We start from the raw sequence: 26,411 nt of genomic DNA, 5'->3' as shown, positions 1-26,411 counted from the left end.
TACAGCTATATAAATTCAGGCGTTAAGGGGTTAATGTCACAAAATCAGACAGACAACTCACAATTCACAACTTTATTGCCTGCAGCCGTCATAAAGAAACATGCAGAAGTATGAAAATAACTACAATAGCTCAAACTTCTCATCAGCTTACATGCAATCTGCAGAGGAGTACTGAGAACATGTAAAGCCGTGCCTGCTGTTGGGTTGTTTGCACCTCCAACAACATGGCTGGTATTTGACCCGATTCTAAAAAAGGATGTCACTTAAGTGTAGGTAAAGAATGATACAACTTTAAGTTATCAAATCATAAGTGATAACAGTAGCAAATTATGCTTAAAGTGACCAAAACCTTACTGATCCATGAGTTTCTACACACCACCCGAAGTGTCCGAGTCGATCACCGCTGCTTCATCATCTCATCCACATCATAACGTGTTGTAATAGAGTGCCGGGGTCTCTGACGTATTTCAAAGCATCATGATTTTAGTGGCGTTTTAGTGAGTAGAGGACCACAGCACTAGAACTTGCATCCAGTTTTGTCTTTGCAATACAACTGTCTTCCTGTAAGCTCAGACTTAGTCAATAAAATGAGAATCCTTGTTGGAGTGATATTTGGATTTTGTCCTTATTTTTTCTTTAAAACCCCAAACACATTCTTTGTTCTGCATTGACAACAAATAAAGCACCAAGTAATGCTGCTCACCATGCAACAGCTAGTTTTGCAATCCAGTTTATTTTGCTGGGGCATGTGTACATTAAGGCCTTAAAGAATTCAGACGTTTGATTTTAGAAAGAATAAAAACACTTTCATTTTATTCAACCCTATTTAAAAACACAATCAAATTAATAACCGAAGCAACTAATTAAGAAATTGATTTATTATTCTAAACAAATTATACGATACACTAATTATTATTAAAGCTTGAGTAACTATGTTTTGAATTCACACTTAGACTCTTAATGGTTTTAGAAAGTTTACAGACTTTGTATAGCATTTTCTGAAATCATCATTTGAACCCCCTGAGTTTTTGCAAGATGTGGGTGGGGTAGCTTCAGTGTCTTACCTTCAATGGACAGTTGTCAGATCTCTCTAAATTTGGAAAATAATGTGAAGAATTTCTTTTTTTTTTTTTCCCCCACTTTATTTATTGGTTTTAACAATTTAAAATGATACATAAGACATACAGAAAAACAGAAATATAAGAACACCCCCCCCCCCCACCCCAAGGGGACAAGCAAAAAAAAATAATAAATAGAATAAAACATATTAATTAAAGAAATGAAGATAAAATAAAGGTGTGTGAGAGAACATTCATGTGGTTTTCAGCAATGATGAATGACAATATATACATGACTGTCACACCCAGAGAATGGAGGACGCAGATGCAGGAGGTTTAAAGCTGCAGTCTGCAACTCTTTTTCAAGCATAATGCCTGGAACTGTCCGGGGATTCTGAAAGTAGTACATTAAATACCCCAATACAAAAAAAATGAGTTCTCTAGGTCCCCTATATGTCCCGCTAGGTCCCTCCAAAGCCAGCAGGTTTGTTTACAAAATTGCAGACCGGACCGGTAAAAGGTAACCAATCAGGTTACGAGCTGGGCTCTGCTGCCTGTCAATCACCGATTGTGCACGCGCGATACAAGGTAGGCTCGTCCCCACGCTTATTTATCTGGACTATTGAACTTCATTACGGGCTAGTCTACTTACTGTGTCTTCCATGATCGCAAATGGCAGGTGAGTTGATGAATGAGGAGTCGTGTACGCGCATCTGGCGTGCACGTAGACGTGCACGAGTTCTCATGTATTTTGATGGGGCGGGACAGGAAGTTGAATAACTTTTTATTTTTCGGTTAAAAAATAACCATTTCTTGCATTTTGCGACTACGGAGGTCACCGTTTTCAACTTCAAGCGTTCTGATAGATCATGTAAACTCTTAAAATGCCAAAAATTAGGACTTTACGTATGACAACAACAAATCCTGCAGACTGTAGCTTTAATTCCAAGACTTTTATTGGAGGACAGCAGATCAACCAGTTCCTCGTGAGAGAAGCTAAATGGGCTATGAAATATTAATCTAGGAATATACTTTCCAAAAGTGGAGAAGTATATCTATATAAAAGTTATCCAAACTCAAAATCACTCCACTAGCGGAGGAGAAAACAAAAGACCATGAAACTTTACTATTAAACTAAATATCACTCCTACTGAGGAGGAAAACAAAAAGAGCCTCTCCTAAAAATCGGAGGAAATATGCTGTAAAAGTTTAACAAACAAAAAGGCCACTCCACCCAGGAGGGAAAACAAAAAGACTATAAGCAAAATTAACTCTGTACTTCTTACAGGATCTATATTATCAAACTTACTCTGGGAAAAAACAAAATCACTCTCACGAGGATAAATACCACTGGGAACTAGGAAACTCGGGAACTCGGAAACGGGCTTGGCAAAACGCTAGGATGATGCACCATACGGAGACAGATACAACACACTGGCACAAGACAGGGGGAGACGCAGACTCTTAAGCACACAGGGGTAATGGGGAACAGGTGGAATCATTCATACCACAATCAGACTGGAACACGAGAGGAAGAGCAAGTGACCTGGAACGAGAGGGAAGTTAGTCTTTCAAAATAAAACAGGAAATGACGAAACAATACATGAAACGAGACAAAAACCCAACTTAACCTCACCACGGTGTGACAATGACATATCAAAACGTTATACTTGTCCGAGCAGCTATGTAATAAAAGGTTGCCATAAACTGCTGAAATTATTATTAGGACGTCGTAGAGCCAGTCTAATCTTTTCTAGCTTCAAGAGTTGTAGCGCATCTCTAACCCAATGTTTGTAGGAGGGTGGAGCAGCCTGCTTCCAATTAAGTAAAATTAAAACAAAAGCAACGCCATCAGATTGTGCCCTAGGAAGATGGTCATCCTCACATTGAATACCAAAAATGGCTGTGAGTTTATTGTTCTTTTAAATACTTTGGATAGGGTATCAAATATAGAGGACCAATAACCCGAGAGCCTCGGACAAGACCAGAACGTATGAGCCAAGGTTGCAGGTGAAAAATTGAATCTATTACATGAATCATCAATTGTTGGATACATCTTTGGCTTTTGACAAGTGCAGTCTGTGTGTTCCTTTGAACTGAAGTAGGCCATGTCTGGATAATGTGAAGAATTTTGACGGGGAAGCTACAAGCTATTCAGAAGGAAAGGGGGCCATAGAGGAGTGAATTTCTCAATCTAAAACAACTCGAGAGTAAATGCTACATGTAATGAATTGTACATCAATACCACTTTTGCTTCGGGCAGTTGTTCGTCACGTTCTCATTGGTAGGATACATTTTGAGCAACCACCAAGCGTGCAATGACATGGAGCAACATGGGCGTTCTTCACTTGAGAAAATAGGGGAAAAGTAAACACAGTAACCGCTCAGATGGTGAAAATGTACCCTTGTGAGGCCCTCCTCTTAGTAGCTGTTAGCTTAACTCACCCTTCAGAATTCCACTCTGAGAGCACTCTGCAGGTAAATGTAAATGTAAATGTATTTTATTTATACAGCCCTTTACAGACAATCCTTACGATGTACCAAAGTGCTTTACAGCAGGTAATAAATACTAATAAAGAGAAGAATAAGTAAAAACAATGAAAGAACAGTGAAAGCAATAAAATACAACAAAATTGAATAAGATAAAATAAGACAAAAGTGTCATCATACTACCGGGTATTAAAAGCCATCCTAAATAAGTAGGTTTTTAGCCCAGATCTGAAGAGGCTCAGGTCAGAAATAAGACGCAGCTGGATGGGGGGGCTTATTCCAGAGCCTGGGGGCAGCTTTGGGAAAAGGCTCGCTCACCCCAGGGTTTGTATTCTGACCTGGGCACTTCCAGCAGAAACTGATCTGCTGACCTCAGAGCTCTACCAGGACTGTTAAAAGCTCAGATAAATCCGACGGGGCGAGGCCGCTAAGAGCTTTAAAAACAAACATTAAAAGTTTAAAATCAGTTCTATAAAGGACAGGAAGCCAAAGGAGGGAGTTAAGAACAGGAGTGATGTGCACACGTCTGTTGGTGTTGGTTAAAAGACGGGCAGCAGCGTTCTGCACCAGCTGAAGGCGGCTGAGAGAAGACTGGGAGACGCCCACATAAAGTGCATTAAAACAGTCTGACCTTGAACTTATTAGGGCATGGATGGCTTTCTCAAGGTCATGACGACTTAAAAACATTTTAACTTTGGCCAGGAGACGCAGCTGGAAAAAACTAGTCCCGACAACATTGTTAATTTGTTTGTCCAACCTCAGATGAGGTCAAAGGTCACTCCCAGATTTCTGATAGTTGAACTAAGCTTTGAAGACAAGGTGCCAAGGTAAGTCGCTGGATACCTACATCTACCCTCGCAGAAACTTCTTTTTTAGAAAAAAATCCCCTCAAAGTGCCTCTCTATATACATACAGTAAACATGCGATATTGCACTTTTATTAAGCCGAGGCTATAGATGGTGATAAGTGCCGAGCTAACCTGTGAGCTGGAATTTTCTCTTAGCATCATAGATTAGTGGGTGTAATAAAGCATTTTCATCCATTTTCTTCTCGGCAGTTACTTTTGTTCAAATCTGATCTAAATAACTGAGGAGGGAGCCGAGGTAGCAGTTAATGATCCAGATGGACAGAAAGTGCGTGCAATTTAATGAAAGATTAGGAACAAGGACCATGAGGAAGTCACTTGAAGTAATAAGAGGTGCAAAGGTAGAGTGGGACGAATTTCGACAGAACTTTAAGAAAATGAGCAACATTGCTTGCTCCCACTCACCCAGGTTGCCGCCACATTAGATGTCAGCACACTCCTTCACCAAATGAGAGCGGACTGTGCCCAGTTACATTTGCTCCATCTGGATTTGGGCGAGTTTACACTGTTCCATTGACTGTTTGCCAAGTCAAAGCCAACAAAGACTCTATGGCATGACTTCCATGATTGCTGTGCGGAACCCATCCAACTTGAAGGACCTGGAACAAAGTTTGCTTTGAAGAATGGGAAAAATCCTAGTGGCCAGATGCAGATGTGCTAAGTCATAAAGACAAAAAAAAAAAAAAAACTGGCAGCTGTAATTATAGCAAAATATCACTTACACTGCAAAAGTATGTTCAAATATACATGAAGCCTATAATTAAAAACACATGAACCTGTGCGGTCCACAAGGCTACAAAGGTTCTGTATAAATACAGCCCGTTTACAGCAGGACGTTTCGTATTGGTGAGGTTGGTGCTCGCCTGTACATTCTTAGAGCCACACGAAACAATTCCTCATAATACACAACAAATCTCAAACAGAAAACCAGAGCCTTGAACAAAATATTTAATTTTGACAATTACAAGTCCTCTTCTGCTCCAAGAGGTGAACAAGACGGTACAAAAACTTCCCAGAACATAAGACGTTGACGACATAACAATGCGTTGGCATTAGTCCAATGTTAAACTTAAAAACACCGCAGCACAGAGATGGAGGATGTGTTGGAATGTACGGGTAGTGTGTACCAGGACCGACGAGGCTTTGCATCCGAGCAGAAAAATCACATCCTGCTACACGTATCAATACTCCAGTCGAGGTGGGGTTAACGCGAGAAAAACAAAATCACAAAATAAGAACAAAATCATTACAATATCTGAGATTCAGCCCTGAGATAACCACACGGACAAAGGATTTTAAAAATGCAAACACTCTCTAAGTTTGTCATAACAAAACATCTGGATTTGGTACAAGTTGATTGCAAGTGAATAAAATAAAATAAAAAATTGCAGAGAAACTCCAGGCTTGCCGACACAACTTAAGAAGATTAATTTAATTGTTTCATTGAAACAAAACAGAAAATGAAGTAAACATAAAGATGGCCCAAATGGAAGAGCCGTGGTGTTTTCAGGGGGAGATTTGTGGCTTCAGCTGCCTCTGTGTGGAGGTTCTGCGACACCGAGCCGTGGCTCAACTGTGCACACCGATCTCAGATGGCCCCACGCTGCCCCCAATGGTGCCAAGGTAGAAGTACACAGACACGGTAACAGCTATCACACAGATTTCCTCTAAGACAAACAGGCCGGCTGAAAGTTGAAAAGCTCTCTCCTCCACACCCAACTCAGCAGGTGCGAACACATCTGAGAACACGACTCCCAGAGCCGGAGCGCCTGCGTGGTGAGAGGGTTCACTGCCACAATAAAGTCTGCAGCAGAAACGTGCCTGAAGCTGCCGTCAGGCTTCAGGAGGAACACACAGTACATACATCCACTGATTTGTCGTTGCACCACAAGCTAGTGAGAGTAAGAAAGAAAACTTCTACAAACCTCTGTCAGATAAGGCTTTTTCACAAAGGTTCAGGTGCAAATGCACCTTTTATAGGCCCAAGTCAAGATGTGAAACGGTCTAACATTCCTATTGAACTGGAGACCAAAGTTAACCTAAAATTCTTAGCACAGAAATAAGCAGAACATCCCTGGAGCTGGGCACTCTTCCATGTTCCAAAAGTGAAAAACTATGCTGCAAAAAGCAGGACAAAAAGGACCGACTGCAGCTCAAACTGCATTTTAAAGGAAACCCTTCACTTCCGGGGGGGGCCTAAGCCTAGATTATTCACCAACCCGTGACGGGAAATTTTTTTTAAGATAAAGAGATTTAAAGGCAGAGCAGGCGAACACAACGTGGGCATGTTTAAATGCTGCCAGCCTAACGTGGCCAAAGTGCTTTGAGTTACACGAAAAGAAAACATGCCGTTTCATTCTGACGCTTCCAACTTTAAAGTGTGACCTGCGGGCATCAAGAGCCACATGAGAGCCTGAAGCACACGAGGGTGGGAGGCTGAACAAGTTAATACTGCAGCCGGAGCACAGGCCCAAGTGCTTCCTGTGAAGATACATTCAAAACACACTGATCGGCTCCCTCTATGAATTCAACTGAGCCCAATGTTCAGGGGGGAATCCGACTTTCGCAGAGGAGAAAAAAACTTAATGCCATGGGTGATGGTCCAAGGTGCTGCATTTTATGACCCCCTCTGTGAGGGCAGCACTTTTTTCTTTCCCACCTCGTTATTAAAACAAACTAGAATCTCCGTAACTGGCTTGAGACTTCAACAACAAACTGCTTTACCAATAACTTAAAAAACAGAAAAGGAAAAAAAACAACAACAAAAAAAAAAAAAAACACACACACAAGCACACACACCATTAAACCTCTTTGACAACTGCTAAAGAAGCCAATAAGAAAAAGTTCAGGAATAAATAAACCAAATATAATCAAATACTTAGAAAATCTTTAAAAAATTAAATATCTTTGATTGTTATTCATATTTAATCCAAGGAGAAAAAAAAAAAAAAAATCCCATATAAATAACCACGCACATGACAATTTCAGCATGTTATGTTATGAGTGGTCTTCCTCCGTCCACGGGTGGCGTTGGCTGATGAGTACCGGCAGAGTGGACCGAGGAAGGTTTGAACAGTGCAGCTGAAGAGCAGAGGGTGCAGTTAAGGTTTGTTGGTGCTAGCTGTCAGTCAGAAGACCCCTGGTCCACAGTTGCCACGGTTACCAGCAGAGGGAGGGGGAGAGGGACCCCTGCAAGATGCTGCAAGTGAGTCTGTGGATAGAAACGGAATTATCAGAAAGAATACACAACAAGCTGAGAGAACAGAATTTAATGAAGTTAACTGGTTCATCGTTACAAGATCTCAGCTTCGTCCGTTTCCTGGGAGACGCATTCATGCCAGTCATACTTGAATATTCGCAGCAGCATATGATAAAGCAGCAGAAATTGGGTCATATTATTGTATTTATTACAATAAAAAACAGGACTTAATGAAAAGCCTGGCCTCTTTTATGAATGGCTGGTGTGCTCCACACTACCAAATATGAGCAAGACCCAATCACAAAGTAGTTGGGTGCAAGGTGATGAAATATTGACATTTTCACCACTTAAATCAAATCAATTTAACACAATCTTGCCATTTTTCTCATTTTCTTGTATACGATTAAACATTTGTCATAGTAGCATATTATCCAACAACAGTGCTGTTGGAATAATTTACTGAGCTAGGGATGTCACGAGAACCGATACTTCGGTACCAAGTCCATGCCATGCCACAATTCTAAAAACAGACGGTACTCGTTTTTCTACAGTACTGTTGGTACCGGGGATGAAATTCCTCCGGAGGTAACGTGGGCACCATACACACCTACAAGTGGTCCAGTGTGCCGTTAAATGCCAAAGGAACACGGAAGATGGCAGCTGCAGCGACGAGTCGTGTCTGAAGGTACTTTGCGTTTGAGGCGGATGATCAGGGATTAATAATAGATTCGAAAACGATTCCAAATAAGCGAAGCAGCTCAAGGACAGACATTCAGAATTATTCACAGAATTCAAGGTGAGTGAGTTTCAAGCCATGTTAACGTTCACTTTGCGGGCAAATTCACACCCAGTGTTGAACAAACTCCCCATCGCAAAGATATGAAACGCATATCACAAGAAACAACGGAAACAGAGTTTGCAAAGAGTATCTGTACATACCGAAATAATCCCGTTATGAAGACAACAAACAAACAGAGCAAAGCTGGGTCTTTGCTGAATAAGTTGCATATAATAAACAGCAGAACGTACCCTTTCCAGAAGTATTCCTGGTTTCTCTGTGCCAACGCGAGTTACCCGGTTGTGAAATAGATCAAATAATGTATCTGCTTATATCGCAAAGACTAAAGTTGTGTTCAAAAGACGTGCGTAGATCACCTGTGGAAGCTACAGTGCACATGCGCGATAGGCACTAAGCAGATATTGTTTAAAATGACTAAGTCATAGAATATCACTATCATGGTTCTGATATTGCCTGATCCCAATTCAAATGGATCAAATGTTAATAGTGGGTTTTTATTCATTCCTTGAAGGCTACATGAAGGCCAGTGCCACTGTTGTTTTGTGTAATGTTCAAATGTTTTTAATAAATGAGTATGTTGAAGTTTTTTTTTATTTTACCGTGGTATCGAGAATGGTGGAATTTCACTGGTATTGGTATCGACTCTGATATCTGATATCTGATATCGTGACACTCCTACACTGAGCCACTTCAGATCATCTTTCATTATACAAGCCCTGTTGACAGCAGAAAGCTTTTCATCCAGTTTAATTAAGATGGGATTTTAACTCTATACATTGCAAAGCTTTGATGTGTAGAAACATCTTAATGTACCAACTTTAATGCCTCATTTTCACTACAGCAACTAGAAAGGTTAATGTTAGCCGTTTGCCTTAGCGGCATATGCAGAGTGAGGTTGTTTAGTGTGTAGTCAGTTTTGTTCAGAAAGTTTTATTAAAAACTACTAACAGAAGCGCAGCAAACACCATTTATTCTGACATTGGCACTATTTTCTCTCTCCCTTCGTATCACTGCCTGCTGTGTAGACCGTGCCGACCGAAGTGCAGAGCGAGCAGTCGCCTGCTTCCGAGCAGCAAACACCGTAACAGGCGCGGCTGTCGGCAGCAGGCAGTGATACGAAGGGAGAGAAAATAGGGCCAAGCGATTGTGAGCTCTGACTTTTTCCTGGAGAACAATTTTGTGATGCAAATGTATTACTCTTTTGAACGCATATTGTTTTGAGAAGCAAAACGCTTTATTTTTTAAATCCCAGCCAACTAGCCGGACTACCTTCATCAACACCAAAACGAGGCTGGAACTCTGCTCACAGGACGCAGCAGGGGGTAAGAAGATGTTCAGAAATGATGTTGATGTCATACAGCTTCATATCAAAAGAGGCGAACTATCCCTTTAAATAAACTGCCTATACAAGTAGTTGCGTCTCGTTGTTTTTGTTTGTCTTCTTATTGACGTAATTGCTCTCATCGCCTGGCAGTCTGGCTGATTGAAAGCCCCCAAATGCAGCATAATGCACAAATAAAGATTTTTTTAGAGGGAATATTCGAACGTCATTTTTGAGCAATTTTGACGGCCCTACTGGGCGACAAGTTTCATATATTTAAGTAGAAAAAGGTATGTACTCACCTCATGAGGCGCCTGTTAAGTGTCACCTGTTGTCCCCTCGGCTCCCTGGAGGTGCTTTGAATGTTTTGTTCTGAGAAAACACAAGAAATCAACATATTTACGCCAAACTTTATCAGCTTCAACACTTTCCCAAATAGTCTCCAACAGCAGGAACACATCCTCGCCATTTTATAAGAAGGTTTTCCCGGGTGGCTGCGTACCTTGTGCTTCTTACACTTCATGGAGAAATTGTCTTCAATGAGTACACAATCTGCCAGAACGAGAACAGAGCGGTTAAAGATGCCACGCTGATTCATGCCATGGGTTCAACCACCCACACATGCAAGTTCAGGCCTGGCGGAAGTGATGACAGCCTCACGGACGGGTTGTTTCCAGATGCACACACACTCGCACACAATAACTTCAGTCGGTGGTTTCTATATTCTGCTTCATACTTCATAAGGTATAAAGTTCACTTGGGATATAAGACATACCGAGTGTTAAATATCAGGTGAGAGGAGCAGATAGGACAAACAAATCAGCGCCATCTCCATAGATCCCTCATTATACCAGGGTGGAGACTAAAGACTCAGACAACATAAGCTAAATATACATGGCTGCTTACAAAGGACAAATTTGGTTTAAAAACAAGGAGATCATGCGCATTTTCAGCAAAACGGTAGAGGAAAGGACCGGAGTAATTGTGCCATGTTCCTTGGACCAGTACTCACCCGACTCCAGAGCACACCTGTAGTGGTACTTGTTAGGGCAGGCTTTAAAGAAGCAGCCCAGTGTAGCACCTTGATGATGGCACGCTGAACACACCTGAAAACAGGTCAAAAGACCACATTTAGATTTTCTAAAAAAAATCCGTTTCTAAATGTGACAAAACATTTCAAATGAATTGCTATCACTGCATTCTGTACATTTACAGGAGTGGAGGTTAAACACTGCCTTTGATACTTTTAAATTCTGAGATTTACAAACAACCATCAACTCTTGACCAGGGAAGCCTCTAAAGGTACATTTATTTCGGCACTTGTATGGGCTTTTTAAGGTAATCGCTTTCATTACACTAAGAATTTCAACATCTTTATACCGGTACTTGTTCTTGACCATTAAACTTAAAGGACAAGACCGTTTTTTTGACATTGGGCCCTTGATTTCACATTATAACATGATGTTCTACTCACCCCTGCTTGTTGTTGGTCATTTGGAGCTGTTCCGAAGATATTCGAGAGGCGTCTGGCTGCTCTCTTGAGATATTCGGCCATGAAACGGTTTCCTATGTGCAACGTTTTACAGGCACAAACTATACTTTTTATAATTTATTAATTACTGTACACTAGCACTGATAACGTGGAGGTGCGTCGCTTACTTAAAAAAATCCGGGTTGCTGTAATTTTGAATTTTTGTCGTAAAGTGGGTGTTACTGACGTCATCATCGTGCTACTACCACAGACAGCCCACAGACAAACACACACAGACTTTACGACAAAAATTCAAAATTACAGTAACCCGGATTTTTTTAAGTAAGCGACGCACCTCCACGTTATCAGTGCTAGTGTACAGTAATTAATAAATTATAAACAGCATAGTTTGTGCCTGTATAACGTTGCCCATAGGAAACCGTTTCATGGCCGAATATCTCAAGAGAGCAGCCAGACGCCTCGCGAATATCTTCGGAACAGCTCCAAATTGCCAACAACAAGCAGGGGTGAGTAGAACATCCTGTTATAATGTGAAGTCAAGGGCCCAATGTCAAAAAAACGGTCTTATCCTTTAATAGATCCCTCAGCAAAATCTGAGCTTTGGTGGGGGACCTGGCAGCAGAGCAGATTTATACATACTTATAGCATGTTAGTGGTGGCCAAAGTAAGATGGGGGGGATGCAGGGGACTAAATCTACTGCAGCCCAGCGAGCAGGCTCCTGAGGCCGAGCTGTTCACCATCACCAACACCAAACTCTTGAGAACATTTAGCAAAAGAGGCTACACCAAAAGATATTCTGTGAGGAAAGCTGACATGAGTTATTTGACCCTGCATGCACTTGTGCGATAACACACACTAGCCCCTTTCACATTAGCCTTTTCAAGCTGGGACTGATGTGCCTTCATTTCACACAAAGTAAAGTCAATCTGCCTCTGATATGGCAAAGGAGGTCGTACCAGAGGCTAAACAATCCTGCCTCTGTGTGCTTTGGTGCTGCCGTTACTCAGCTGATTCCATGTCAGGCTTTAAATGTGTGTAAGGACACAGCGATGGATGGCTGAGCTCATATGTGTGACTTATGAGAAGGAACAGAGGCAGGTTAACAAGGTTTTTTTTTTTTTCAAAGGCGCAACGGTTATGTGAAAGAGGCTACTATTATCAAACTATTAAGTGATTAATTCAAAGACATTTTGGCCAATGATTGACTACGCGCTAACACTCCTGTTTTTCTGAGTCTTCCGTTTGTACACTTTGTTTCTTTGAGATCAGACCCATGCATTTATAGAACTGTAACCACTGTCCCATTTACAAAATAGACCTACTTTTCCAATTGAATCAAACAAAAAAGTCTTGAGACACTGATCATTTATTTATCTCTTACTTCCAAGCAGCCAAACGTTTTTGTAATCTTTTAAAGAGCAAGCTTTTCTTGCCACAATGGCTGCTTTTCCACTCGTTTCCTGCCCAGTCCTTCTTCTAAGATTCTTTTAAAGCTACTTAACTTTCACCTATGAATCATTCAAGAATCTTAAAAAAAAAATGGCATCTAACTCAAGGGATGAACCAGTGTTGTGTCTACATCAGAGGTCTTCAACAGGGGGTCCGCGGAGGTACTGCAGGGGGGGGGGGGGGTTGCGAAATCTTTGGTTGATTAGACGGTTTTTAACGTTTCCTTTTTTTTTTTTTTCAAACAGTTTTTTCTCACAAATTGTGTGCAAACGTGTGCCATCCACAGATGGTTTGAGGATTCATTGTCCCATCTACATGCATGTTTAAAGTTAAAATCTGTGGATTATTTGAATAGCTCAGTGTTGTATGCAAGATGTTTGTTTATAAATGGCAGTGGCACGGCCACCCTGTACCTTGCACATGTTTAAAATAAAAACATGAATATATTAACCTGTGTATCATTTGAATAGCTTAGTATTGAATGTACAATAACAGAGTAGTTATGTTTATACACGGCACTAGGCCCCCGTTAAATATAAAACACAATTGTATGCCATATAAATAGTAGGGGGGTCCCTGCTCCAACTCTCGATCAGTTTGGGGGTCCCTGGCCTGAAAAACGTTGAAGACCCCTGGTCTACATAACAAACAACTTAGCCAGAACCTATTTTAAATGGCATCTTCAGGCATTTTGCATCAGATTTGTTATTTCTTTAGATATCACAGTGTGACAGACAGAAAATAGTATTTTTCACCCTAATGAGCCATTAGATGAAAACTTTGCATAACTCAGCACGGTGTGCAATGTGTCCTTAAAAAAAAAAAAAAAAACTGAGGAAGTTTTACAAAAAAAAAAAAAACTGTTGCACATTTGCACCGTTTCACTTCTGTATATAAAGAAACAAGGGATGATTCAAGACTTTTGCACAGTGCTTCATCTTTTCTGGATTTCAGAAAATACTTTTGTGTCTATCATTAACTTTTTGTGCCAAAAACATATAATTCATAAAAATGCTCAAAGCCCCCCCCAAACAATTTCTTTTTGTTTCTCATACTGGACAAATCCCAAGGTAAAATACTTTTAAATGTCATTGCATCATTTGCAACTCATTGCTTGAAAGTTTAGAGACTTTACGTTTGCAACATGTTGGCATGTGAATCAGTACAGTGAAAGATCATTTGTGCTAAATTTCCATCTTCAGTTGTTTTTTTTTGTTTTTTTAATGTTGCAAATAAAATGAAAAGCTCAGTGTGTGGGAGCCTCTTGCATTTCGAAACAAATCAGCGTCTCAGAATTTGTCTGCACCAATTATTTCCAGCCTTTTCTAATAAACACAATGCTGCATTATTCCTGCAACCTCATGCTTTGAGTTAAGAGCACATCAAAAACCTTTTAGCATCCAGAGGCAGAGAAAACAACCGACTCCAATCCAACGCCCACGGTATTTGGTCAATTTCCTGCTCCATTATATCAACCACATCATGTGTAATTGCGTTACACCGCATTCATTGAACAAGCTTAAAAGAGCAGCTTTACCGTCTCCTGGGCCACCTTGACGGCCTCCTCGAGTCCGTAGACTTTTCCCTTCACAAGGAAGACGCCTGCAGACCAGATGGCGCAATCTTCATGGAGCCAGAATTCACAGGGTTCCAGAGGCAGAACGGGTGGGGAGTACCAGTCCTCTACATCTTCAGGAGCAGTGTCCGACCGAGCCCGCTTGTTTGCAGGGCTGCCGGCGCCTGCGTCCCACCTGCGGCGTCCCTGGAGGACCTTCTGCTTCAGCTGAGCTCCTTGCTTGACGGCCCACGGTGTGGGTGTGATGGCACACTTCCTCCCGCTGCCCCTCAGGCTACAGGATGAAGAGTCGGAATCGCTGGAATTGTCCCCATCCTCTTTGAGTCCCGATGTGCTGACAGGTGTTTTGGTGCTCAGCTGGTAGCCCTCAGGGTAGTAGGGTCCATGGAGGTCCCCCAAGTCAATGGTGTTGGCCGAGTGGCCACACAGGCAGCAGACTAGAGCGCGCTGGTGCTGGCTGTGCCTGGATGCCCGGCCCAGCTGCAGGCAGGAAGTGCTGGGTATGACCGCAGAAATGAAACCGCTGCTGTGAGCCTGCTGGCGCGTCTTGTGTTGCGTCTTTTCCTCCTCGCGGTAGTTGACGATAGTGCACAATGATGGCGACGCCTGCTGACGCTCCACGCGGATGAACGGAGAGAAACTGTCTCGCTTCACGTCCCTTTTCTCCTCTTTGTAGTTGAGGTACCTAAGCTTGATCTCGGGCTCTTTGGGGGAGAACATGGAGGAAGACTGACTCGGTTTGTGTTTCTTCCGCCTCCGTTTAGGAGCGCGAGTCACCTTGGTCTTGGCAGAGGGAGACGCTTCGCTTCCAGGCGATTTACTTTTGGTTTTGCCTTGACAGTTCTTTGGAGATTTTGCTTGTGGTGGTGGGGGGGGGACTCTGGACACATTATTTTCCACGGAGGGTTCAGGCTGATTGAGTGGCTCTGACTCAGCCTTTGAGTTCTTGAGCACAGCATACTGAGGACTTGCCTGTGATGAAGGCTTCCTCTTAGACTTTAGGATGCTGGCCTGTGGTGGGTGCACAGGTTCTCTCTTTGACCTCGCAGACTGAGGACTTTTTGGAGGTATGCTGCTACGCTGCTTCTTCGTCTTGTTGAAGAGTTCAGAATCAGAGGTAGAGTCTTTACAACTGTCAGTATTAACATTACTAGATTTACTTTTATTCACTTTTACTGCTCTTCTTTTGGCCGTTTTCACTGAGAAAGTAGATTTCACTTTGCATCTCCCTTCGCGCACTGATAGAGTATCATTCCTCTTTGGAGAACCAAAGGTGGAATTGTGTGGTGTTGATTGAGAGGCACTGACTTTCTTATTGGTGAGTATGCATCCTGACACGTTATAACGGCTTGAATTTATGTTCATGACTATGGCCTCCAGCCGCGTCCCTCTACCAGTGCGGACTGGTAGTTTCCTTTCCTTTAGAGTTCTCTCAAGCACCTTTGCATTCCCATTGATGTGAGGAACAATACTACTGGGTTCGTTTTCCAAAACATCCGACACACAAACATCTTCTGTCAAGTCAATCAAAGGCTCCAAGACGGCCTTCCGTCTACGGGCTGGCTGTTTGCTCTCATCACTCGAGTCTAACCTTGTGGTGCCATCACTGACACCAGGGCTTGGCTGAGCTGACTTTTCTGTACTAGAGGAGTCACATGCCACTTCCTCAGGTGTCTCCAGATGAGAGTTTTCAGCACTGGGCGAGCTGGAGGCCTGAGGGAGGATGAACACATCGTCCACATCTTCCAGTGAGGTAGCGGATGGGGAGACGGGATCCTCAAGAGGACTCCTATAATCCCTGCTCAATGAACGCAGGTCTCCGGCAGCTGTGCTGTGCGAGACCACCGTAGAGTCCTGTTTCTTAGACATAATGATGAGAACCTCAGAGCCCCCACTCTCCTCATCCTCCCCCGTGAAAGGGGGGACAGCTTCAGTTGAGGAATCGGCACATGCTCCGGGATTTGACCGGCTATCAAGCTCACCATTCTCCAAACCCCCGCCATGTTCAAGAGGAACGCTGTGCTCTTCTTCTTCTTCTTGTAGGGGCTTCTCTAGGAAGTCATCACAGGAAAGGACTTCTCCATTAAACCCAAGAGGCTCCTGCGGTAGACATACAGCACCATCATTCTCTGGTTTCACTTGAGCCTGAGAAAATGTCTGAAACAGTTCTGTCTGAGTGGCAAGGTTTATGGGCTCCTCTGTCTGCTCCAAGTAATGCTGGCTCAGTGCATAGCTGGTCTCCCCAAGCCCGTTATCTGCGTCACAGTGCGGGTGGAGGGAGAACTTGCTGATAGGCGGCACGCTGTACAGAGGCGAATGTCGAGATAGGGAGTTGTGAGTGGTGAAAACATGAGACCTGCTCACGTAGGAGAGGGTGACTGTAGTGTGGGAGAAGGCATTGTCTGGCTGAATTTGATCCCCTGATTGAAGTGTGATGTCTGAAGAGCCAGTCTCTGAGAACTGTAATCCGGCGTTGGTGGTCCCGGAGTTTGGGTACCAGCCCGGGCTCTTGCCCATCCGCAGGGCATCGGGAGCAGTGGAGCTAAGGAAGCAATCTTCTCCTTTCCTGGTCGGGTCAATCACAGTAGGGATGTTGGAGGTGGAGTCATCTTGAGGCTGGAAATCATCTAAGCTCCCAGGTGGCTGCTCCATAACAACTAGAAAGGATGGAAAAGTGGAAAAAAAGCATATTAATGTTTAACATGTAATAACACATTAAATATTTCTAAAAATATCATCACTGGTTCACAAGAGTCGGTTTTCTAAACACAGAGGCTCTTTTAAAAAAAAAAAAATAATAAAAAAGGTTAGGATTTTACTTTAACTTAAGTTCGAGCTATCACTTTGTTTAAGCGTTATTCAACACGTTTTTATTTTCATTTTTAGTATGGGACGTCAAGGAGACAGTTAAACCACCATCTAACCGTTGACATTAGCGAGGAAACTTGGGTGTGCTTGAATATCATTTTCACACCAGAACATAGCATGGGTTACCTGACAATTTATCTTTTGGCTTTGTTCCAAATGACCTTACTGTCAACAAATGTCTTCTGTATTAAGTTGTTAGATGAAAGTGACAATGTTTCTCCAGACAACCGGCCTTTTTCTTTTTCTTTCTTTCTTTTTTTTTTTAAACCACCAGCGCTGACAGGTCAGATTTGCTAGTTAGCTTAGCCACAGCTAATGTTAGCATGCTACCTAGGCCCGGCTTAGCTACGGTAGCGTTCCCTTACATCTAACTGCATTATATATTTAATTGCTTAAACGCAGATGTCGCTCAAAACAAGATGCAATAGACCAAAGAACGTGCCCTGATAACTTCCACTAATTGATTACAACCACTTCTCATTTCGGCAATGTCTACTTCCTGCAAAGTGTAATTATTCCGATAAAATGACAACTTGTATAGTTGAGTAATGCACATAACTGGTTACCAGCTACTACGGCCGTTCCTAACTTTGTTGCAGGAACAAGGGCCGACGCAATCTGAAAAATTAACTATTTTGCTTAAAATAGTGTTCTTTGTGGCGTTAAAATGATTACGAATTGGAGAGCAGATGTTGACAAATCAAAGAAAATGAACTTTGACCTCACAAAGTGCCTAAGTTAAACGACAAACCAAACAATATTTAACTGCAAATTACTTTTGATGAAGTTCGGCATCACGTTCTCTCCGCTGAGAACGGAACGCATCGGGGCAAGGCCCGCCTGCATGAGACAAAGACAGTACGGAGGTAGGACTCTGTGCTGTGCTGCTGATCAAAACTTACCCGGACGGGGGGGAAATCTTAGCGTTTTGAAACGTCCAGTTAAGAATCCATCCCACTCTGCATCTCTTTCAACAACACCTCAGTTCTTATAATTCCCAATAAAACTAAAACAGAGAAAGCCCTTAATTAAATAAATATCTACTCACTTTCCAGGAACACACTCCTCTGATAGCAGCACGGTCAAGTTGATTAGAACATAATCTTTGACTTCCGGGAATTCTCTTCACAATAAAACAATAGTCCTTTTTTAGTGCCTTTTTCTTCTTCAAAAATAATATTAGTAATGACAATTTTATCTCGATAAAATACAAACGTAATAGTTTTAATTTGGAAATGACAAACTAATTAGTGCTCGGAACAAGGCCACCAATGGTTTCAGTTCAGACGGACATTGTTTTCATTATCCAACTGTTAAAGTTTCAGAAATCCTTTAGCAAAGCAGCCGACTTGGAAGGCTGAAGGTTCTTTTTCTTTCATTGGAATAGTCATTATTTGGCGGTCACTGTCAGCCGACTCATTCCGGGGCACTTGACAAGAAAACTGAGCAGCAATGAAATAGTTGACACTCAGCTGTGGAACAGACAGGCATTATGGGAGAAAAGCAGTATGATGTCCTCCACCCCAACTCGTGAAAAATCGAAACTTTGGTGATGCACATAACGACGTCAGAGACCCAAGTTTCAGTAATTCCGGGGAGGATTTATGAAAGAGTACAACGGGATCGGTTTCCCCTTAGCACCAGAGTAACTGTCGGTGCTCATCATCAGTTTGCACATCACAGTTTTGAGCATTTTGCATTTATTTCAAGGCAACATTCAGAAGGCAAACCCTCACTTTGCTCCACTGAAAGGAACCAAAAGTGGTTCACTTGATTTTTCAAAGAGCCATGCATGATTATTGAGTACAACAGAACATGTCTCAACACCTTTAGATCCTTCATTTAACATTTCAACACAGTCCATGTTGTTGCAATTTCCATCCTCGAGTCATATGGAGCAAGTTTCTACAGGATGGGCACACATGAATTTGGAGAGTTTACCAACTTTTAACATTAGAAAGAAAAGGCCAGTAAAGGATCTTTAGCTCTATCCTCATATGTCCTGTAGGGTTTAAGGTACAATTCCAGTTACTCACCATGGCCCTACTCTTACTTTTACATCATACAGGAAAGGAATGGCAAGGGTGCCCTTTCCTCTTGGAGATGAAGTCAAAAGATGAAGAGCTCCATAATCTGCACTACAGCTGAACGGGTCACACTTTTCCAGCATATACTGGTTTGCATTTCTTATGTTATCACAGAGCTACATGGTTAGTCATAACCAATCTCCCTGTCTCTTGTAATGATGAGCACTCCCGTAGCATTATACTGCCACCACCGTGCATCACAAAGGTAAAAAGCACAATGCTCCTTGGACATTTGCCCCAGAAGACCAAAAATGAGTCTTTGTTATATTCTCAAGAGTCCTTAAGAGTTCCTAATTTTGACAGAAATTCTTATTTTGTGATAACGCTTTACTGGACATAGAACAACAGGATTGATGCAGATTTTTCCTCATTTAAAATGTAGTTAACAACTATAAAATAGGCATGAATAGGTCCGATTATTTTGAGGCAAAAACCAGATCATTGGTCACCAACACAATGTGATGTCTAACAGCCTCTGAACGCAGACGAACATTACACCTGCTAATGTTGCTCCTCAAGCCATCTGAAGAGTCAAACCAGATTTTGGGTAGAAGTTGGCAACATAAGAGCTGGAAGGTAAGCAAGGTCGTGAGCTGGAGTACGGAAAACAAGAAGAAACCCTTACAGAACATTCAGACGCAGGAAAGGGTGCAAAAATATTTATTGCTAATAAACCTGTCGTCAGTTGGTGTATATTTGCATTATATTTACAATAACAGAGTACAGAGGAATGGGAATGAAAAAGAAAAATCCCAACCATTTAAATAAATACAAAGGGACTGCCACTGAACAAGACTACAAACATAAACCAACCTGAACAACTCCTATACAGCTGGGCCAATGATTGCAGTGAGGAAAAAAAAAAAAAAATACTAAATAGCTTTTCATATATATATTTAAATTATAGTCAGTATGCAGTCAGCTGTCACCTTTCCAGGGGAATCAGATTTTTTTCTGAGGGATTTGCAGAGAGCATAGTTCATTTGGAAAGGTAGTGCTTATTTTCTAATGCGGACGAGCGTTTCTGCTCCAAAGCCTGTTTACCGAGCGCCGCGTCCATCTGCGCCGTGACAACGGAGCTTTAACATGCAGGCCAAATGTTGGACTAGCTCCTATGGTTTTGTTCTTGAAAGTGTCGCTCATCGTTATGCAGTTGTGTTCAGCCATTCGACACCACATTCATGTCTTTGGCTAGCAACAGTCTAGAGAGTTAAAACAGTAGCTTACACAGTCATAGTTTTAGTGTACGCAAGACAGATGCTCATTTTAAAAACAGTATTTACAGTAAGACATGGCAGAGAGGGAAAAAAAACAAAAACAATACAAAAATGTCACAGTTAACTGAAGTGCATGGAATGCAAACTCTAGACATGAAATTCAAACTTCATACCGTGTTTTCTTTAATAATATATGATCTGTGTTGGGTGACCAGTGTGTAGTGTTTCTAAATAAGTCAATACAGAGCTAAAATATAGTGGGCCTCTAAACATGCAGCAAGGTAGGCAGACATGATGCGTCGCTGTCAGAACTCCTTAGCGTCTTTATTCTCGAACAGGTGGAGTCTCTGCTCTGCCGTCAGTCCTTCCTTGAGACTCTGGAGGGATGAAGAGAGGAAACGTGCAGTGTTAGTGACAAATGTGATGGACTCACGTGCGTCCCAGTGATTATTTATCCAATACGAGGATGTCACACATCACACCACGTTTAACAGAAAACCTTCTTAACAGAAAACCTTCTACAAATTAAAAATCTATTCGACTCCTCTACTTTAAGTTACACACAGTCCCGCGCTGTCCACACAGTGTCTGTGGAGTGGGATATTTGTGCAGATTTATGTGCAGAAGTGACGTGGATCTTTGGAGTGGAGAACAGCAGGGTGTGTTAAACCACCCGTGGGTGCGTCTGCTTTCATTTACCTAAAGGAGAAGGGGGAGGAAGCCACAGCTGCTCTAACTGTCCCAGGGCATGTCTCGACTCACAGACTGAGAACAGAAGGGGGAGAACACACCAAGCAAGTGTGTGTTAGAGCACTGCGGCGTTTCAATTGCAACAAAATCCCAAGACCGCACTTCAGAGGGAGTCATAACATGGATTTGAATAAAAGGCAGCCTTGGGCATGCACTGCTGCATGCAACTTTACAGGCGGCCTGTAGGTGGCAGCAAGTGACTGAAGGCACTTCTCAAACTGAGAGGTGAAAACAGGCCTGACAGCTGCTGCGTTGCTGATTCAGCACAATGCGAGCTCCAGTGGGGTGCAGGATTCATGTCACTCTGAACCGGCCTCCTCACCTACCTTTGATCGCATGGTGCGCTCCGAACGTTTGGCTGCTGCGGCCGCCATCTTCAGGATGTCGGGGTTACTTTTGGACTTCATGATATCTGTCAGAGGAAAACGTGTCAGTTGACATTAAGAGAAAAAGCGTGATGGATTCAGCTACCACGTGGCACACGGAGTGTTCCTGGGTGCGTGTTCACACCGTATCCTCCCCGCTCCGCGTCTTCCGGCGACGGCTCGCCGAGCGCCTCGTGAGCCAGCTGCAGCTGCTCCCGGAGCCGGCCCAGATCCCGCTCCGCTTTGGCCTTGACGATGCTCAGCTCCGTGTAGATGTCCTTGTATTTATCTGTTGCATATTTCTTGTCCTGGAAACACATCAGGTGGCTCATTAGACACACGACACATTTTTTTTTATGCCTCATTCAGCTTTTAACTTGTGGATGACACCTGTCGAATCAGAAAAATAAGAAAATAGAAATAACATTTACTCTTTGGGCTGCCTGGAGTTCATCTTTGAGGGAGTTAATTTCCTGCTTCAGGTACTGAACCTCTGACTCTTTCACCCTCAACATCACCTGGAAAAGAAGGAGGAAATGACAAAGATGATGATGCTAAAGTTGCTCTCACAGCTGCTTTCCTGAGGGGAAACAGCTGCTGCTTAAAGCCGCTCCAGTAAAGACTTGTTTTTGTGTCTTTTGCACACGATCTCATGCGCACTTCTGGAAGTGCTTAACTGAACCTTACCTCCAACTCATACAGCTCCTTCCCCTGTATCGTGGTGTTCGTGTCTCCCATTCCGTCTTCAGAGGTCATGGAGCGCATCTTAGTGATTTCTTCTGCCAGACGGTTGTTCAGCTCCTAAACACGTCCCAAAGAAGAAGCTCAGAACTGTTTGGCAGGTGGCTTTTTATGCACCATGTGTGACCCAACAATTTCAACAGTGAGTAAATATATGTTGGTAAATATCTTGAGACTCGGGACCTTATAATCACTGACCAAGTTGGTAACCTCGGAGTGTTGATAGACTCAGATCTGACTTTCAGCAGCCACATCAAAGCTGTCACCAAGGCAGCTTTTTACCATCTCAGAAACATCAACAGAATTAAAGGTTTCCTCTCCCAAAAAGACCAGGAGAAACTCATCCATGCATTCATCTCCAGTAGACTCCATCACTGTAACGCTCTTTTAACTGGACTTCCCAAAAAGAGCATTAAACATCTGCAGCTCATCCAGAACGCTGCTGCTGGAGTTTTAACCCGGACTAAGAGATCTGAACACATCACAGCAGCTTTAAAATCTTTACTCTGGCTTCCAGTCAGTCACAGAATAGATTTTAAAAGCCTGCTGATGGTTTACAAATCCCAGAACGGTTTAGACCCAAAATACATCTGTGATCTGTTCAGAGAATATAAAGCCAGCAGAGCTCTTAGATCCAAGGACTCAGGTCAGCTGGTCCAGTCCAGAGTCCAGACTAAACATGGAGAAGCAGCATTTAGCTGTTATGCTGCAAACAAGTGGAACAAACTGCCAGTGGAGATTAAACTTTCACCAAATGGAGACATTTTTAAATCCAGGTTAAAGACATTTCTGTTCTCATGTGTCTATGCATGAAATCTGCACGCTATCTTTGAACTTATCTAGACTGTTATTCATTTAAATGATTTTATTTGTTTCTCTTTATATTCTTTTATCTATTTGTAATGCTTCTTCCACTCCCTGCTGCAATGCTTTTATTTTATGTAAAGCACTTTGAATTGTTTGTACATGAAATATGCTATACAAATAAATTTGATTTGATATGTGCACGAGCGTGTTTGCACCTGGTTGTGTGCATTGAGCTCCTGGTTCTCCCTCTGACACTGCCTGAGGGCCTGCCTCTCAGCCTCCAGCGCCTGGGCCAGGTGGGCGTTTTCCAGGCACTTCTGGGAATACTGCTCCGACAGCACCTCAATCTCCCGCTGGAAGGAACACAGCTCCTCCCTGAAACACAACGCAGCGGCATGCTGAGAAAGAAAAAACACCAGCGGCGTGGCTTCAGGAGGAAGCCAGTCTTTGCCGTCCTGACACGTCTGTGCCGAACGTGTCGCAGCTGCTTCAGCCTCCCATCCATCACTCTTGTTGAAGTGAATAAGGGGCTGTCCCCTCATTGATCTGGTGGCATGACTCTGATAAAAACCTGCACTTACACACGTCACCGCGTGAAGCTTCAGTTTTAAAGACGAGCAGCAGAAATAAAACGGCAGTGATTCCCCGCATGTCCCAGCAAGTCGTGAGTGAGAAGTGCACAGTTTGATCTTTAAATCCGCAGTGAGAGGACAGCGTGTTGGCAGCAGAGCCTGACAGTTGCGGGGTTTTAAGACCAAAGCCAAAACTTTTTCATACACACAGAACCAACAAGGATGTCTCAATGATAGCCATGTTTCTGGTGAATTCTTTTAGGAACTTAAGTGATGGTTAAAAGATTAATGTAATGCTCTTTTAACTGGACTTCCCACAAAGAGCATTAAACATCTGCAGCTCATCCAGAACGCTGCTGCTGGAGTTTTAACCCGGACTGAGAGATCTGAACACATCACAGCAGCTTTAAAATCTTTACTCTGGCTTCCAGTCAGTCACAGAATAGATTTTAAAAGTCTGCTGATGGTTTACAAATCCCAGAACGGTTTAGTGCCAAAATACATCTGTGATCTGTTCAGAGAATATAAAGCCAGCAGAGCTCTTAGATCCAAGGACTCAGGTCAGCTGGTCCAGTCCAGAGTCCAGACTAAACATGGAGAAGCAGCATTTAGCTGTTATGCTGCAAACAAGTGGAACAAACTGCCAGTGGAGATTAAACTTTCACCAAATGGAGACATTTTTAAATCCAGGTTAAAAACATTTCTGTTCTCATGTGTCTATGCATGAAATCTGTACGACATCTTTGAACTTATCTGGACTGTTGCTTGTTTTTAAATTCATTTAAATTGTTTTATTTGTTTCTCTTTATATTCTTTTATGTATCTTAATGCTTCTTGCACTCCCTGCTGCAATGCTTTTATTTTATGTGAAGCACTTTGAATTGTTTGTACATGAAATGTGCTATATAAATAAATTTGATTTGATAAAAGCTCGTATTGGGAGAAAATTGGTACTTTTTGTGCAGTTCGTTCATTTCAAATTGCACAAAACAATCCAACTTACCACAGAGATTTTAAACTCAAAACGTAAGTTGCTACTTCATCATTTTCTGTGCTTTAAAATTGGATCTCTCCCCAGACAGCAGCCTGTCTTTAACCAGGACCCCATGCTGACTGTGCATTACTATTTTTATCATTTTCATTTACCTGGTAGTTTTCACCCTGATGACTAACAGAGGCATCACAAATAAGACTACATATAACAAGACTTCGTCCAACATATGAGTGAGCCTGTGCCCACGACTGCAGCTGGAGAAGTCTGTCCTGAGCCTGAGTTTCTGGAGCAGGGGACAGGACTCACTCGTGCTGTCTGCGGATCTCCTCCACATCTGCATTCTCTGCATTGCTGCTGGCCTTGCGAGCCTTATCCAGCTCCTTCTCCAGCTCTGTCCGGTGAGCGTTGTTCATTGCTTCAATAGCTGAGGTAGCAGAAAACAAAAATCTTCACCAACAGCTTTGGGACCAGTATGACAGGTAGATTTGTTTTGAAAAGGACATATTCTGTCTGTGAAGTGTTTACCAGCGATGGTGGCTGCCGTCTCCTCTGCCAGCAGCCTCTCTTTCTCCTCCTGCAGGTTCTCCAGCTCTCTCTGGTGTTTCCTCTGCAGCTCATCAATCACCTTCTGGTGGGACTCCTCCATGGCGGTGAAGCCCCGCTCACAGGTGGCCTGTAACAAAGAGCGAGTGGGGTGCAGCTGTGAGTTTACAGGTCATCTGGACATGGACCAGCAGCTTCTGCTGCTCATATAAGCTGAACAGGAAAAAAAAAAAAAAACATTCTAGCCATGTATTCGCTAGTTAAGATCAATCTATTTCTATCAAATAAAGTTAGCGCCTGTCAGCCACCAGGAAGTGGAGCCTGTTTGCGGACAAGAAGGGTTAGGATGAAAGGATACAAACTCTAATGAAAAGACAAGACAATTGGAGAGGAGTGTATTTGAAAGAACAGTTGCCATTTCCTGTTTACATCCAGACTCTTGTTGGCACTTAGAAAAAAAAAAATCCTGTTTCTAAACAGCACCTGGACTCCACAACTGGTGTACAAATCCTAATCTGCCTACCGGCTAAATCTCTGATGGAATGTCTGCTTACAGCGATGGACGGACACAAGGATAACTGGGCGCCTGAAATACTGCGGGTGCAGATACCCTCGGTATATCAGTTTTGTCAGTGTGAACAAACAGAGAGGACAATAATCCCCATTGCTGAAATTTTGCTGCTTTGAAGAGGAAGGCATTCCAATGGCCTCTCCAGTAGCCTGACGTCAAGCCCAGCTTCCGTTCTCTGTTCACTACAGCCAATTCAAGTGCTCATTCAACGGCTGGGTCCAGGCCTATTTCCCCATCTCTCTGCCACACATGGGAAATGGAGGTCCGGTGTGTTTTCACAGGGATAAACCCCTCCCTCCGAGTACAGACCCAGGAACTAAGAGAGGCTGAAAGGTGCCCCTCCCCCACCACCCTGAAACAAGTAGAAACTTCCTGCTCTGAGATTACGTATCTGGTGGATAAATATGGAGGGGGGGGGGGGCGCATAAATCCGAGTATCCAACATGTGTAAAACTAACTATCATTGTGATTATTCACAAGATGCATTTGTTTTTTTAGACTAAATGACTCCTTCTGACCTCAAATTAAGTCAACGCCAACACCCGCAGCATTTCCACCTGTCTGAGAAATGTTTCTGACCTTTAGGAATTACTTCAATTACATTCGTTTGTTCCCAATAAAGATGAAGAAATAGATTTAGGACTCA

General features: G+C 42.7%; 2 protein-coding genes across 5 annotated transcripts in view; both read right to left on the bottom strand.

Moving 5' to 3' along the window:
- Positions 1 to 5,352: 5,352 nt before the first annotated feature.
- On the bottom strand, positions 5,353 to 18,222 carry LOC142374072 (uncharacterized). Of its 2 annotated transcripts, none has more exons than XM_075457581.1 (6): positions 18,167 to 18,222; positions 14,212 to 16,907; positions 10,745 to 10,838; positions 10,235 to 10,284; positions 10,035 to 10,104; positions 5,353 to 7,624 (listed from the first exon to the last, which is right to left on the bottom strand). In XM_075457581.1, exons 2-5 carry the CDS (start codon positions 16,900 to 16,902, stop codon positions 10,057 to 10,059), a joined length of 2,883 nt encoding a protein of 960 aa, XP_075313696.1. In that variant the 5' UTR covers positions 16,903 to 16,907; positions 18,167 to 18,222; the 3' UTR covers positions 5,353 to 7,624; positions 10,035 to 10,056. The 2 variants fall into 2 exon arrangements, with proteins under 2 accessions (XP_075313696.1, XP_075313697.1); XM_075457582.1 differs by lacking the exon at positions 18,167 to 18,222 and adding an exon at positions 18,021 to 18,147.
- Positions 18,223 to 19,849: 1,627 nt separating this feature from the next.
- LOC142374401 (myosin phosphatase Rho interacting protein) overlaps positions 19,850 to 26,411 on the bottom strand; it is a 49,300-nt gene continuing 42,738 nt past the window's right edge. For 2 of the 3 annotated variants that reach the window (XM_075458064.1, XM_075458066.1), the window contains 8 exons: positions 25,177 to 25,324; positions 24,958 to 25,075; positions 23,301 to 23,460; positions 22,225 to 22,338; positions 21,969 to 22,055; positions 21,683 to 21,845; positions 21,499 to 21,584; positions 19,850 to 20,799 (listed from right to left, as the gene is read on the bottom strand). In XM_075458064.1, coding sequence (XP_075314179.1) covers positions 20,728 to 20,799; positions 21,499 to 21,584; positions 21,683 to 21,845; positions 21,969 to 22,055; positions 22,225 to 22,338; positions 23,301 to 23,460; positions 24,958 to 25,075; positions 25,177 to 25,324 — 948 coding nt within the window. In that variant the 3' untranslated portion in view covers positions 19,850 to 20,727. Of the gene's footprint in view, positions 20,800 to 21,121; positions 21,188 to 21,498; positions 21,585 to 21,682; positions 21,846 to 21,968; positions 22,056 to 22,224; positions 22,339 to 23,300; positions 23,461 to 24,957; positions 25,076 to 25,176; positions 25,325 to 26,411 lie in introns of all 3 variants that reach the window. The other variant, XM_075458065.1, reaches the window with a different exon arrangement.

The sequence above is a fragment of the Odontesthes bonariensis genome, chromosome 23 (genome assembly GCF_027942865.1).
Source record: "Odontesthes bonariensis isolate fOdoBon6 chromosome 23, fOdoBon6.hap1, whole genome shotgun sequence".
Taxonomy (NCBI): Eukaryota; Metazoa; Chordata; class Actinopteri; order Atheriniformes; family Atherinopsidae; genus Odontesthes; species Odontesthes bonariensis.
Note: the sequence above shows the minus strand (reverse complement) of the source record. Positions and strands in the feature narration are given on the sequence as shown.

What these genes read in the sequence shown, in the direction of transcription:
- LOC142374072 (XM_075457581.1), bottom strand. Translation starts at nt 16,902, where the DNA reads ATGGAGCAGCCACCTGGGAGCTTAGATGATTTCCAGCCTCAAGATGAC. An exon ending in CAGGTGTGCTCTGGAGTCGG is followed by an intron (nt 10,285 to 10,744) that starts GTGAGTACTGGT and finishes TCGTTCTGGCAG; the next exon opens with ATTGTGTACTCATTGAAGAC. An exon ending in TGAAGTGTAAGAAGCACAAG is followed by an intron (nt 10,105 to 10,234) that starts GTACGCAGCCAC and finishes GTGTTTTCTCAG; the next exon opens with AACAAAACATTCAAAGCACC.